Source organism: Lampetra planeri, chromosome 81 (genome assembly GCF_965212315.1).
Source record: "Lampetra planeri chromosome 81, kcLamPlan1.2.h2, whole genome shotgun sequence".
In the NCBI taxonomy this organism is placed as follows: domain Eukaryota; kingdom Metazoa; phylum Chordata; class Hyperoartia; order Petromyzontiformes; family Petromyzontidae; genus Lampetra; species Lampetra planeri.
In genome coordinates this window covers 2,474,234-2,488,961 of record NC_136185.1, presented here as the reverse complement: position 1 = coordinate 2,488,961, position 14,728 = coordinate 2,474,234, and the positions used below count along the sequence as shown (strand labels likewise).

General features: G+C 49.2%; 1 protein-coding gene across 1 annotated transcript in view; it reads right to left on the bottom strand.

Annotated features, from left to right (window-relative positions):
* Nucleotides 1-7,037: 7,037 nt before the first annotated feature.
* The window catches only part of LOC144738302 (uncharacterized), a 63,178-nt gene continuing 55,487 nt past the window's right edge, over nucleotides 7,038-14,728 (bottom strand). The window contains exon 7 of the mRNA XM_078621308.1: nucleotides 7,038-9,210. Coding sequence (XP_078477434.1) covers nucleotides 8,225-9,210 — 986 coding nt within the window. The 3' untranslated portion in view covers nucleotides 7,038-8,224. The remainder of the gene's footprint in view (nucleotides 9,211-14,728) is intronic.

Below are 14,728 nucleotides of genomic sequence, written 5' to 3'. Positions count from 1 at the left end.
CCGATACTCGATTTGCAGGTTGTACTCCTGCAACTGCGCCAACCACCGGGCCATCTGCCCCCGCGGCTCCTTGAATGTGAGAAGGAACTGCAGAGCATAATGGTCAGTGCGTACGCGACATTTCCTGCCGTACAAATACGGCCGGAACTGCTTACATGCGAAAATCACGGCGTACAACTCTTGGCGGGTCACGCAATAGTTCAGCTCGGCCCCACTCAAGGTCCGGCTGGCGTACGCGATGACTCGTTCCGTCCCATCCTGTACCTGTGACAACACCGCGCCCAGCCCGCTGCTGCAGGCGTCGGTGTCCAAAATAAAATCGGTGGTAAAATCGGGGAAAGCGAGGGTGGGGGCGTGGGTGAGGTGGTCTTTGAGAGTGGTGAAGGCCGTCTGGCAGGCCCCCGTCCACTGGTAGGGGTGCTTAGGGGAGGTGAGTTGGGTGAGGGGGCGTGCAATCTCGCTGAATCCCTTTACAAATCGACGATAATAGGTGGCGAGCCCCAAAAATGATCTGATCTCCGTCAGATTCCTTGGCCGTGGCCACTCCACTACGGCGCGTACCTTCTCCGGATCAGTGTGCACGCCTGCCTCGCTGACGCGATGCCCGAGGTACCCCACCTCGCGTTGTGCGATGTAACACTTACGTGGCTTGAGCTTGAGATGAGCCGCTCGCAATCGCTGGAACACCTCTCGTAGCCTGGACCAATGCTCAGACAAAGATCTACTGAACACTATCACATCGTCCAAGTAAATCAGGCACTGTTCCCATTGCAAGCCCCGCATCACCAACTCCATCAGCCGCTGGAACGTCGCAGGCGCATTGGTGAGTCCGAACGGGAGTACTCGAAACTCGAATAGTCCCATCGGGGTGGTGAATGCGGTTTTCGGCCGATCCTCCTCCGCCATCTCCACCTGCCAGTACCCGGACGCGAGATCGAGGGTGGAAAAATATCGCGCTCCGGCGAGGCTGTCGAAGGTGTCGTCGATGCGGGGTATGGGGAAGGCATCGCCGAGCGTGACTGCATTTAGTTTACGGTAATCGACGCAGAACCGGGTTGACCCATCCTTTTTCGTTACTAGCACCACTGGGGCTGACCAGGGGCTCGCCGAGGGCTGAATTATGTTATCGCGAAGCATGTCCCCAACTGCCTCTTTGATTTGGGCGCGTTCGGGTGCGCCCACTCGGTACGCAGGGAGTTTGATGGGTCGGGCTGCACCGGTGTCAATTTGGTGCTTAACAAGATCGGTCCGACCCACGTCCGAGTCGTGTTCACTGAATACGTCGGCATACTCCCGCAGTAACTCGCGCAGCCGATCGGCCTCTCCCTTAGGTAAATCCGCCCATGGTACATGTAACGCGTCGAGCAGGGGAATGACCTCGGCTCGGGGAGTCGGACCGACTCGCCAGGCCAGGTCCTGGTCACCCTCAGGACGACCGGGGTCCTCAGCCCAGAGTGCGAACACCGAGTCGTCAGAGTGGCGTGCGTGCAGGGGGTGTACGGTGGCTATCGGGGTGCGTCGCCGCAGTATCGCTGGGGTACTGTGGGGGTTAAACATCCGCATAAACAATCGGTCCCCATCTGCGTTTACCAACGTGGCGGATCCCACAACCCCATACCGTTTTGCCAACTCCGGGTGAGGAGTTAGCATTACCTCCCCTGATGGTCGGAGCGCGGGGTCGGTGGGGGATGTTGCCACCGGCACCAGCATCTCGGTGAGCGGGCCGATGGTGACTGCCGTCGCCAGGATAGCGGCCACAGGTGCAAAGCGGAGGCGCGTTGGTTCTCGTCCCAGGAACGGTATCCGCTCGCCGTTGCTCTCCATGGTGGCGCATCGCTGGCGGGGTTGCACGTTGAGTCCCAACCGTTCTAGGAGGTCGGTACCTGCGATACACTCGTGACACAACGCACTCGACACGTAGAACTCCTGGGTGCACACCTGGCTGCCTATGCGGACCTCTAGGGTGGCTCTCCCTAGCAGCCCCATTCCGGCTCCGCTCGCCGTGTGCAGCGCGCGGTCCGGGGCCTGCAGGTGACGCACGTCGACCCCGATCGCGCTGCAGTGCGCTGCGCTCACGAGCGAGGCCACCGCCCCCGTGTCCAGCAGGATTCGGGTACGCACTCCGTTTACATCCCCTTCCACCAGCGACGTGGCCCCCGTGATCCCCGCCACCAGCTCCCGCAGCCAGTCGCCAGGAGTCACCGTTTCCGTGGGCGTTGTTGCTGGAACCTGTGTGGAGATCACTCGCTCGCCATTATTCTCATTATCGTCTATTTGTATTGGGACCGCGTCGATTGCACCCCTAGTTGGTCCGCTCACTAGGAGGCGTTGGAGTTTAACCCCCGCGCCTGCCGAGCTCGGGTGATTTCGGGACAGTCTCTCACTAGATGCCCTCGGCGATCGCACATATAACATGCCCGGGGAGGGGGGGCGGCTCCGTAGTGGGCCCCCTGCCCACTCCCTCCCCCCCCATTACGCCGCTGTCCACCCTCCGCCTCTAGTCGGGCCACCCTTCCAGATAACCCCCCTACCGTGGCGCGTAGGTCCCCCATTTCGGATCGGATGGTCTCTACGGAGGACTGCAGCTTGGTCATATTTTTATTCGCTTCCTCGCGTATATCTCCTATGCCAGCCTGTAACCCGGCTACCCACCCTGGGGTGGTCTCGCTGGGTCTCTGGGGCTCCCTTGCCCGTCCCCTTACTGCGATGGCGATCTCTTCCTCCTCGTCGGAGAGTAGGCTCGCCACGGCGCACTCTCGTCCCCTCCCTCGAGGCTGCGCGCGCTCACCCGAGAGTTTCTCGCATTTGCGCGCGCGCTCGACGAGGGTGTTAAAGGAGAGGCGTGCACCGTCTATATTTGGCTGCCACCACGGGGTGCGTGCCAAATATCGTTGGATTTTACCGGCGGCGAGGCCCTCAATTATTTTGGCCTCGTACTCTGGGTACGCGAGCTGGGTCAACATGCGTACATCCTCGGCGTAATCTCGCAGATCCTCGCCGGGCTGGCGGCGGCGTGCCTCTAAGGCCGCCTGCGCATCCTCCTCGTCATAGGCGCCGAAGCGCCGTTCGAGTTCGCACATTAATTTTTCCCACTGAGTTTGTGCGCTTGCGGGCAAAGCTTCCACAAAGTCAGCTGCCCGTCCATCTAAATGTATCTCTAACTGCTGCAACGCCTCCTCATCCGACCACCCATTAATCTTTTTAGCCCCCCTGATGCTGCGGGCAAACGATTTCCATGATGGAATTCCTTTGCCCGTAAATGTGCATTTGATTTTAACCTGGGTTGGGGGGCCTCTTTCCCTTGGGGGTGCGGGGGATCGTCCCGTTTCTGACACCAATATGTGAGGGTCGCTAGCCCCCGCGATCCCTCCCTCGGTACCCCTAACGGCCGGGTTAACCTCATTACTCACCCCCTCGCTGCTAGGCGAACCGCTGCTGCGTTCTTCACCCATGGGGTGAGAGCCGTCGCTCCAGGATTCCCCTCCCCCGCGGGTCCGCGTAGTAGGCATGTTTAATTACGCACGCGCACACCCACACACAGCTCTGCGCGGCACTCACTCAACCCTCGCCGCTCACGTTATGATCGCGCACCGGGGGTACGCTGATTACGCACGCCGCGAGCTTACGCATACACAGTACCACACGCGTTCACCCTTATAACACGAGATCACACGAGGCCACGATCAGCTATTAATGATTTATTGTCTACTACGTGGGACTGGTTGTTGAGTCAGTATGAATCGACGAGGCTGCCTACTCTACTAACCCGGAACCTATTCCCTATTTATCGTTCACGAAACACTTTTACCTCCTTACTCACGGTTTGAGGCACTCGACGTTCCGTGGGTTTTCCTCGCTGCTCGCCTCGACACGTCGCACGGACGTCCGGAGGGCAGAGCTGGGGCCGTCCTGGACGTTGGCTTCTCGGAGCAAGAGAGCGATTTTCCCTTTTTGCCCCACTATTTATCCTCCCTACATCAAAGGGAGGCTGCGCTGAACAATGGGCTCGTGCACCTCGAGCCCGCGCACGGCGGTTCCGGCGCTTTTGATATGCTAATCAGTGAGCGGCGTTGGCGGCGTACATCCTAATTACTCCCTTACCCTTCCTAACAATGGGGCCTGTGCGCTCAAGCATAATGTTCCCAACCCTCCATGACTATGCGCAAGAGTCCATGCGGTCCCGCTATTCATGCTGTCCCCTCCCTCCTCCGCCTGTCTCGTCGACCCGTGGGGGTGTGTGTGGGGGGAAAATGCGCCTCCACCGCGGTGGCCGAATGCCCCATGCCGCGACCCCACCATATTAAGGCTGGTCGCAGCGCCGCGGCGCCACGTAGCACGGGGGAGGTCGTCCAATTCCCTGATCGCCGGAAACCGTGAAAGTTTAATCCCGATAAGGGCTTCTCGGATAAAAACCGGTCGGCCAGGTGACCTCCCCACGAGCTCTATGGGGGGGGGGGAATGCGTGCGGGTGTGTTCGTGCGAGGTGAGGTGAGGGGGACGCGGGGTCGGCTCCGTCGCTTGGTGGTGGCGAGGTCTTAGATGGGGCGCCTGCTGAACGGCTTCGTGGCGGCGGCATGACACACTCGCTAAGATGTCATGTCTGTCTGGTGGCTTTCGGATTGGATAAAGGTAAACCTGCAACTCCTTTCATTTGGGATTGCAAGTGAAGGTAATGAAGAGATGGGGAGTGGTATATTGGCTATTGTACATCATGGTATCCCGAGTCTTCTCATGCATGTATCTTGGTGGAGCTGTGAAGGATGAAGGCAAAATAACTAATCAGCCCACATTGTGACAGTTTGCATCTCCTTTGGCATTGATGGCGTCCCAGAGATGAGCATACTGTTCACACGCAGGCGGGTTTGATTCAGTAGAATGTAACAGAAGGCGCTCACTCTCAATGTTGGCATACTCATCGACAACATACTGGTGAAAGAGGCTGGCGCACCACAATGTGGTGTCCTCCTCTGTCCATGATCACGAAGGAATAGAAGTTTTTTAGAGGAGACAGTTTCGTGAAGATGTCTTTGTCCTGCAGATTTTTAATTGGAGGAATCTTGACGTGGTACCCATCTTGGCCTTGCGACAAGAAAATGTGTTATTGTAGGGCATCGTATGCTCTGTTAGTGTCAAGAAATTGTGCGATGGTGTTTTCTTGGTATGGAACAATGTCTCTCTCACAATGTTCCTCACCCACCGTAAGAAAGCAAGGTCAACAATATTTGGGGCATTGAACCTCCCTGCATGCTCCCCGCTTTGGTGGAAAGTAAAGGTGCGGTACGGCAAAATTTTAATGGGTGATGTTCCCACGAATGTAACAAAACGGTAGACGAAATGCAATGGGCTGTAGCTAAGAAAATCCAACGTATTTAGCAGTATAACAAATTAATCGGCATCGCAGTACTACGTATCAGTAAATAGCGTGACGTGTGCAATCAAAACAATAGAAATGCATTGAAGAAATGATTAAATAAGCTTACATTAAAGAGCAGCATTACGCATAGGTAAGTTGAGAAGTAGGCTACAGTCGAGATTATAGACTGCCAGTACGCCGACTCAATGACACAAGCATTGCTACAGTCGACATGAAAGGCTGGCAATATGGTCAGCAGCTGATAAAGCAGGGTACAGTCGACATGAAAGGCTGGTAGTACACCATGTGAGGTAAAGAAGTAGGCAACAGATTATAGACTGGCATACACTCAATGCCCAAAAGCAAAATTAGCAGTGTAGATAATAGTTTAACATGTAGGCTTTCGCGACCAATATTATTTATTACAAACATTTTTGGGTTAGATCGCGTTATTATTTATGTGTCGTAATCCTCCACCACCCGACACGGCCAATCAGCAAAAAACTGTCACGTTGACAAAGACAAAAAGTTCCCTACTTTAGACCACCGGTGTGTTGAAGAGTGAATCCACAACATTTACAATTTTTGAGTACGACGTTTCGCTGGTAATCACATCCAGCATCGGGCAATTCGCCAGAATGGTGCCAGTGCACCGACGTGAATTAACGAGCAGGCAACAGCACGGACTGGCAGTACACCATCTCAGCTTCATAGAAACACAGTTAAACAAGAACATATTTAGCAACCAAATAGTGCAATATTAGTTTTCTACACACAAACATTTTTATTGTAATATTTGCCAACTTATTTGTTTCATAATAGTAAACAATAAACCTGAGTTCTTAGCGAAAGATTAAATAAAATTGTACTTCACATTGCCGTGGTGAGGCCTAGTCCCATGCAGAGCCCGCGGCCTCGCCTAGATTGCCAAGCCGGAGGAGGTGACACATTGCCAGGCTGGGGGCTGGGCCGCTCTCCCCACCCACGCTGCAATAATGCCATCTAAGCGCTCTAATATTAATAATTACGGACTTTATAGCAGTAACTGCACGCATTGGGGTGGGGGGAACATATGACTGTGAAGAATGAACCTCAGTGTTGTGTATATTTTTAAGCATTGTTAACGCGAATGAAATTTTTATCGATCGTGTGTGCGTTGCTCGGGGCGCAATTGCGTGCTTTGTCCCGCAGCGGGCGGCAAAACTACATAAATAAATAACGAAATATCGCACAAAATCGCTAATTAAACTAATTTTATGGTGACGGATGTGAAAACTGAATAGTGTTTGCCAACCGCAGGGCTTATGGCGTGGTACCGGGCAAATTTTTTTCATAAACCCCACTGTTAGAGAGACAAATCCCTCGCAAGCGCGTGAACACACAGACAGACAAAAAATGAATTTATATATAAGCGCACTACTTTAACTGTGATGAACGCTGCACTTTGTCGTTTTCATGCAGGGGGCGCTGTAAACCTACGCTCCCCCTGCATGAACGACGGAGGCGCAGGGACAGACGTTCGATCACGTTGGAATTGATCTGCAGACGGCGGTCTTCTCGCACGGCCAGCTCTGTGTCGCCTCATCTCAATCCCGCGATCCCAACCAGGTGAAAGTCCGCATCGAACCCAATCCCCGGAAAGGCCATCTACTTAACGACGAGAGAAAATTCACACGAAATGTCGTTTTCAATGAATAAGCTTTTAATGAAGAAATACAATTATCAAATGCAAAACAATATACAATTCAAAGTTGTTTCATATTAAAACTTCAAAACGGAGCATCAGGAGTTTGCGTGGATGCGTCGTTCGTGTGAATTTTTTTCGTGACTTTCCTGGCCCAAGGCCGTAAATGGTTGTGAGGGGCACCGCAGGCGGTCAGGCTTGCTTCAACCCATGGTTGTGAACATCCAGAAGTTAATCGGCAAGGGCCATTTCTCGCCCTAATTCGACAAAATCTACGTCAACACGTAATGCAAAATTATAATTCGTATTGTTGAGAATGTATCTCCTCTACGTGTAAATTTTGAGTGGTATGCCTTGTAAATGATGAATGATCCGAGTGTGCTCCCTATTTCAAAGACAATGAGTTGCTCCAAAGGCAGACGCTTCCTGAAAACACAAAAGTACCCTTTGACCTGTATCACACGAACTATGAGTCTCATCTGAGTGATCTGTACAAGTTACTTGCAAAACACACACTTTGTCCTAACATCACTTATTCAATGTTTGACCCTTATAGACAAAATTGTACATGTACGCACACCATCATACAAGTATTCATTCTAAATTATTGACAGGCATATTAACAAAATTGAATTACTGCACTGAAATATACTGCATTAGGTTACATCCTATTAACAAGAAGCTAATTTAAAAAATACGCACCGTCTGCTTAACAGTGTATGTACAACATACTAATGCACCATTCAAAACGAGTCGGCAATTGCATACTGGCATCTGGGTCAAAATGTAGCAAATTCTAAAAACATTATCTACAAACTCCACAACTGAGATGCCACATCAACCATCGCCCCCTACTGACAGGCTCTTGTCCACATGCAGGCCGGTGCACGGCCACCACCTTGTGCCACACAGGGGCAGCTGCTACTTGGGGATGCTCTTCGAGTGTTTGAAACGAGATACGATGCAAAACTCAGAGTTGCCATATAAATGCAATTGATAACATAGTGAATGCTTGGGAGCTTATTGGCTCTCGCTCCTGGTTAGAGATCTACCCAACCCATAGGTCCACACAGACTGGCCGCTCTTACTCTGCAGGTTGAACCTAGGAATTGAGTGTTCAACTTCACATTCTTGTCATTAAAAGCCTGTGACAAAGGTGCATCTATTGGAGCGACATCGTCTGAAGCTTACGCATCTACCGGGTCTCCATTTGACTTTGTATTGTCTCGGAGGAAGTCCACCCACACCTCCACTTCCACAAACTGCTGGGAGTTGCCTCGCTCTGCCTCACAGTCAGAATTCTCCTCCTGCTTCACGTTGCCTCCATCGATGTGAAGGTCAGATTTTGGAGTTGAATCTTCATCTTCACATTTTACCTTCACTTCTTCGCTCTTCACCATCACTTCTTCGCTCTTCACCATCACTTCTTCGCTCTTCACCATCACTTCTTCGCTCTTCACCAGCACTTCTTCAAATTTCACCTTCACCTCTTCATGTTTCACCTCGATACCTTTAAAAGCGCCCAAGCTGGAATTGTCTTCCGGTTCTTGTTTCACGAGGGATGGGCTCATTGCGGCACTTTGACTTTCGCAAGCTGATTTCAGACTCCACTCCTTGTGGATCTTCTGATGCTTCTGTGTTCTCTGGTGTCTTTCAAGAGCAGATGAACGTGCAAACGCCTTCCCACACACACTGCACTTGAAGGGTTTCACTCCCGTGTGTGTTCTCTGGTGTCTTTCAAGAGCATATGACTGTGCAAACGCCTCCCCACACACACTGCACTTGAAGGGTTTCTCTCCCGTGTGTGTTCTCTGGTGTGTTACAAGAGTAGATGACTGTGAAAACGCCTTCCCACACACACTGCACTTGAAGGGTTTCTTTCTCGTGTGTGTTCTCTGGTGTGCTACAAGATTAGTTGACTGTGAAAACGCCTTCCCACACACACTGCACTTGAAGGGTTTCTCTCCCGTGTGTGTTCTCTGGTGTGCTACAAGATTAGTTGACTGTGAAAACGCCTTCCCACACACACTGCACTTGAAGGGTTTCTCTCCCGTGTGTGTTCTCTGGTGTCTTTCAAGAGCAGATGACTGTGCAAACGCCTCCCCACACACACTGCACTTGAAGGGTTTATCTCCCGTGTGCATTCTCTGGTGTTTTACACGAGTAGATGAATCTGAAAACGCCTTCCCACACACACTGCCCTTGAAGGGTTTCTCTCCTGTGTGAGTTTTCTGGTGCCTTGTCAAATGTCCAGGATGATCCGTGCTGTATGCACACCGGTCGCATTGTTGCCTTTTTGCACCGAGCCGCGCCGAGTGCCTTTGCTCCATCAGACCAATTCTGCAGAGGAAGCGACAGCTGCAGACAGAAAAAAAGTTACATCCACGTCAGTATCGATGCACAGAGGAATGGATATTTACACAGTAACACATGACTTATAAGTCGACACTTATTCATATATTCATGATATAGTGAAAAAGTTTCCCAAATTCATCACACGGGCTGTTCTGGCACACAATGAGAGGGTGAATGGTCATAAACATGCCTGGAAGCCCTCGTATCTTCAACATGAATGTTAACCCAAAACTCCGAGCACACAATTTTAGGCTGTCTAGCTACAAAAGGAATATTTATGAAAGCTAAATTTAGCTGACATAGCAAAAGGTGTTGAAAATAATACTATTTGTGTTATGCAAAAATGCATAAATTAATGTTCAATCGCAACTTAGAGGTGTGAAGCCAGCCAGGCTCACGATGTCCTTGCACGCTGGAATGAACAGATCTGACTTCAGCTGCATGTGTGTGCTGTGTTAACTTCTTGACTGTTTCCATTCTTATAAAGTTCCAGAGGAAAACAAAAACAAACTATTGTTGTGATACAGCATAACCTCTGTGTTCAATAGAGTTAATAGACTTAACTGCAAACACAAACTTTACACTGTCACACACTGGCATGGTTAAGAGGTGTGTCTAGACCCATGCCTAGCCACCTTCATCCACTCACTATTAATGCTTCCTGACTCCACAAAGTAATTCAATGAGGATTAATCAACATCGCCGAGGCTGCGTGTCTTTCTTGCTCCCCGTGGTGACATGTTAACTACCTCTCCTGGCATACAGGAAGTCGTGGATTCATCCCAACCCTGACGCCTGCTGTATATTTAGTTTGTGTGTCTTTCTCTCTTCCCGTGGTCACGTGGATTTCCCTCCGGATCCCCCGATTGTCCCCACTCCACATGCAGAGAGCGAACAACGCCACGTGTCCAGAGTGAACACCGCCACGTGTCCAGAGTGAACACCGCCACGCGTCCAGAGTGAACACCGCCACGCGTCCAGAGTGAACACCACCACGCGTCCAGAGTGAACACCGCCACGCATCTAGAGTGACCACCGCCACGTGTCGAGAGTGAACACCGCCACGCGTCTAGAGTGAACACCACCACGCGTCTAGAGTGAACACCTCCACGCGTCTAGAGTGAACACCGTCACACGTCCAGAGTGAACACCACGCTGTTGACAAGCCCCACCTTGTTGTTGTTGTGGGCAGGTCGCTTGTGAAAACAAGAGCGGTACAGCAGCTCACGCGGGCGTGGCCTGGTAAAAATAAAAACTGTGTTAATATTTAAAGTAAAACAAAGTTACAAAGTGGCGAGCCGGGTGAAGACAAATTCAACTTAAGCGAGATATAATTGTTTTTTTATTCTTCTATCTGGCAAGAAAACTGACACCTTTTTTACGAGGAGTCATGTTTGCATAGACCACAATATCTGCAGTCGGAACGCAAACAAAACACACAACTCTGAGCGAGAGAATTGAAGCAAACGCGACCAGGCGAGGGCAGGAGGCAAGGTCCCGCGTTGTAAAGTTCCAACCTGGACATCGCTTCCATGCTCGCTGCTACTCAATTGACATCCCTACGAGAGAGAGAGCGAGGCTCTACCTCGGTACGCAACAACCACCACCACCACAACCAACACCACAACCACCACCATCACCCCCACCACAACCACCATCACCCCCACCACAACCTCCACCACAACAACCACCACTACAGCCACCACCACCACTACAACCACCACTACAACCACCACCACCACTACAACCACCACTACAACAACCACCACCACAACCGCGATGATAATTTCTCACCTCGGATTTCAGTTTACGGGCGGAGCGGCAACTTCCTGGTCCCTCGCGACGTCACGCGGCAGCAGGTGACATGACGTCACTTGCGGGGTACACCTCCCCCTGGCGTTTGATGCCGATGAGGTCACGCTGAGCGGTGACGTCAGAGAGCGGGGTCAGAGTTCAAGTTTGTTGACAGAAAGGGAGCGGCAGTGTCGAAACGGCCTCAAACGAGTTCCCGGTGCGGTGTGTCAACATCGCCAGCACTGGGGAGACAAAGGCGGCCGGGCGTGGTGCTGGCCACCCACCCCCTCTGTGTGTGCCGTGACGACCTCCATCGGTGCTGCTACTCGCTATGAGCAGCACTTTGTAGATGTCGTGTCTTGGCTCTCCAGGACACCGCTGGCGACATTTCACGATGACATTTTCACGTCCATAAAAGGAAAATCGCCATACTAACCTAGGCCGTTTTTTGGCAAAATTGGTCCAATTTTCGTAGCTTTATTTTTCAACGAAAAGTGCATTCCTTGGTTGTGTTGCCTATATATTACGTTAAAAAGTGTGGAATTTCATGCATGAAATTTAGAAGTAAAAAGAAAAATTAACCCGTAAAAACAAAGTTTTTCACTCTAAATCCTTTATATGCGTGGCGGCTAGAGTCCTCTCGTCCTCTGGCTTGAGATGGCTGCCACCTATGGGTCAGATGATTGTCTGCCAGTATTAAGCAATTGGTAATTAAATATTTAATTTGTTTTCCCTAAACAGTGTAAAATTTTGGAAATTATTTTTCACGAAAATTAATTGTCACACACGAGTCTGTGGAAAATGTCAGCTCGATTGGATCACGGGAAGTGGGTTAAAAAACGAGCGAAAGATTTGCACGGTCCTAAGCAAGCAAGCGAACTTAATATAAAGGATTTAAAAATATATTCGCCTGTGGAGGACGCGGGGATCGATCCCGCGACCTTTGGCATGGGAAGCGAGGGCGCTACCAACTGCGCTACTCCACCACGGCCTGTGGAGGGGTTACGCTCTGGGCTCCTACACTGTGATGTTCAGCCAAAGCCATGAATGAGTTCTATTTGAATAAATGTAAAATACTTTTTTTTGCCTAAAAAGTGTAAAATTTTTGACATTTTTTTCACGAACATCAATTGTCTCGCACAACGAGTCTGTGTGCAAAATGTCAGCTCGATTGGATCACGGGAAGTGGGTTAAAAAACGACCGAAAGATTTGCACGGTCGTAAGCAAGCAAGCACGCAAGCAAGCAAGCGAACTTAATATAAAGGATTTAAAAAAGTGAATTCCTCCATTTTGTTAAGCATTAGTATGCTCTATTACATTAAAAGTGGGAAATTTCACCATTAAGTTTTCACGTCCCAAACAGGAAATCGCCATACGAACCTCTGCCGTTTTTGGCTAAAATTTTACGAATTTTTACAGCTGTATTTTTGAACAAAAAGTGCATTCCTCGGTTGTGTTTAGCCTGAGTAGTCTATATATTACATTGAAAGTGAGAAATTTCACCATGAAATTTTAAGTAAAAACATCAAATCGGCATACTTTACCAATGCTGTTCTTGGCCAAAATTTGGTACATTTTCATAGTTAGATTTTCAAAGAAAAAGTGAATTCCTCCATTTTGTTAAGCATTCGTATGCTCTGTTACTTTAAAAGTGGGAAATTTCACGATTAAATTTTCAGGTCCCAAAAATAAAATCGGCATACTTATGCCGGTATTAACCAAAATAAGCCAAATTTTCATAGCTTTCTTTTTTAACAAAAAGTTAATTCATCAATTGTATTTACCCTTAGTATGCTATGTATTAGATTAAAAGTGGAACATTTTATGATGAAATGTTCACATCCCAATATAGAAAATCGGCATACTAACCTATGCCGTTTTTGACCAATAATGGCCAAATATTTGCAACTTAATTTTTCAACAAAAGTGCAATCCTCGGGTGTGCTTAGCCTTAGTATCCTATATATTACGATAAAAAGTGGGAAATTTCACGCCGGGTACTTCCCGCGAGTACTCTTATCTAAGCACACAACTTCATCTGTGATGAACGCTGCACTTTCCTTCGTTTTCATGCAGGAGGCGCTGCAAACCTACTCGCCCCCTACATGAACGACGGAGGAGCAGGGACAGACGTTCGATCGCGTTGGCATCGATCTGCACACGGCGGTCTTCTGGCACAGCCAGCTCTGTGTCGCCTTATCTCCACCCCGCGATCCCAACCAGGTGAAAGTCCGCATCGAACCGAACCCCGGTAAGGCCATCTACTTAACGACTAGAGAAAATTCACACGAAATGTCGTTTTCAATGAAGTCTTCCAGATGGAAAATGATATCAGTTTTTAATGAAGAAATACAAGTATCAAATGCAAAACATAATACAATTCAAAGTTGTTTCATTTTAAAACTTCAAAACGGAGCATCGGGAGCTTGCGTGAATGCGTCGTTCGTGCGCAATTTTCTTCGTGACTTTCCTGGCCCAAGGCCATAAATGGTTGTGAGGGACGCCGCAGGCGGTCAGGCTTGCTTCAACACATGGTTGTGAACATCCAGACGTTAATCGGCAAGGACCATTTCTTGTCCTAGTTCGCCAACATATAAGACGTCATGCAAATTTAAAATGAGTGTTGTTGTGCAGAATGTATCTACTAGATGTGCTCTGCCTTGTAACCGAATACAAATCTGTACCAAAAATGCATTTCAAATGTGCTCTTAAAATTACCTCCTTGCTATGAAGCAGATCAGCAGACACGACATCTTTCATTTATCGATCTCTCCATGAAACAGAGGAATATTTTACACAAACTATAACTAGCACAGCCTTCTGGGAGTCCGTCATTGATTCAGTGCAAGCCACCTGTGGACCCGTATTGGTGCACAGCGTCTCAAGAGCAGCCGGGGTTGCTTCAACTGACAATTACGAATATCCAGACGTTAATCAGCAAGGAGTATTTCTCTTCCTAGTTAGACAAAATCTACGTCAACACGTAAGACAAAATTATAATTCATGTTGTAGAGAATGTTCCTCTACGTGTAACGTTTGAGTGGTATGCCTTGTAACAGATGAATGATCCGAGTGTGCTCCCTATTTCAAAGACAATGAGTTGCTCCAGAGGCAGACGCTTCCTGAAAACACAAAAGTACCCTTTGACCTGTATCACACGAACTATGAGTCTCATCTGAGTGATCTGTACAGGTTACTTGCAAAACACACACTTTGTCCTAACATCACTTATTCAATGTTTGACCCTTATAGACAAAATGGTACATGTACGCACACAATCAGACAAGTATTCATTCTAAATTATTGACAGGCAATAATTACTGCACTGAAATATACTGCATTAGGTTACATCCTAATAACAAGCTAATTTAAAAAAATACGCACCGTCTGCTTAACAGTGTATGTACAACATACTAATGCACCATTCAAAACGAGTCGGCCATTGCATGCTGGCATCTGGGTAAAAATTTAGCAAATTCTAAACATTACCTACAAACTCCACAACTGAGATGCCACATCAACCATCGCCCCCTACTGACAG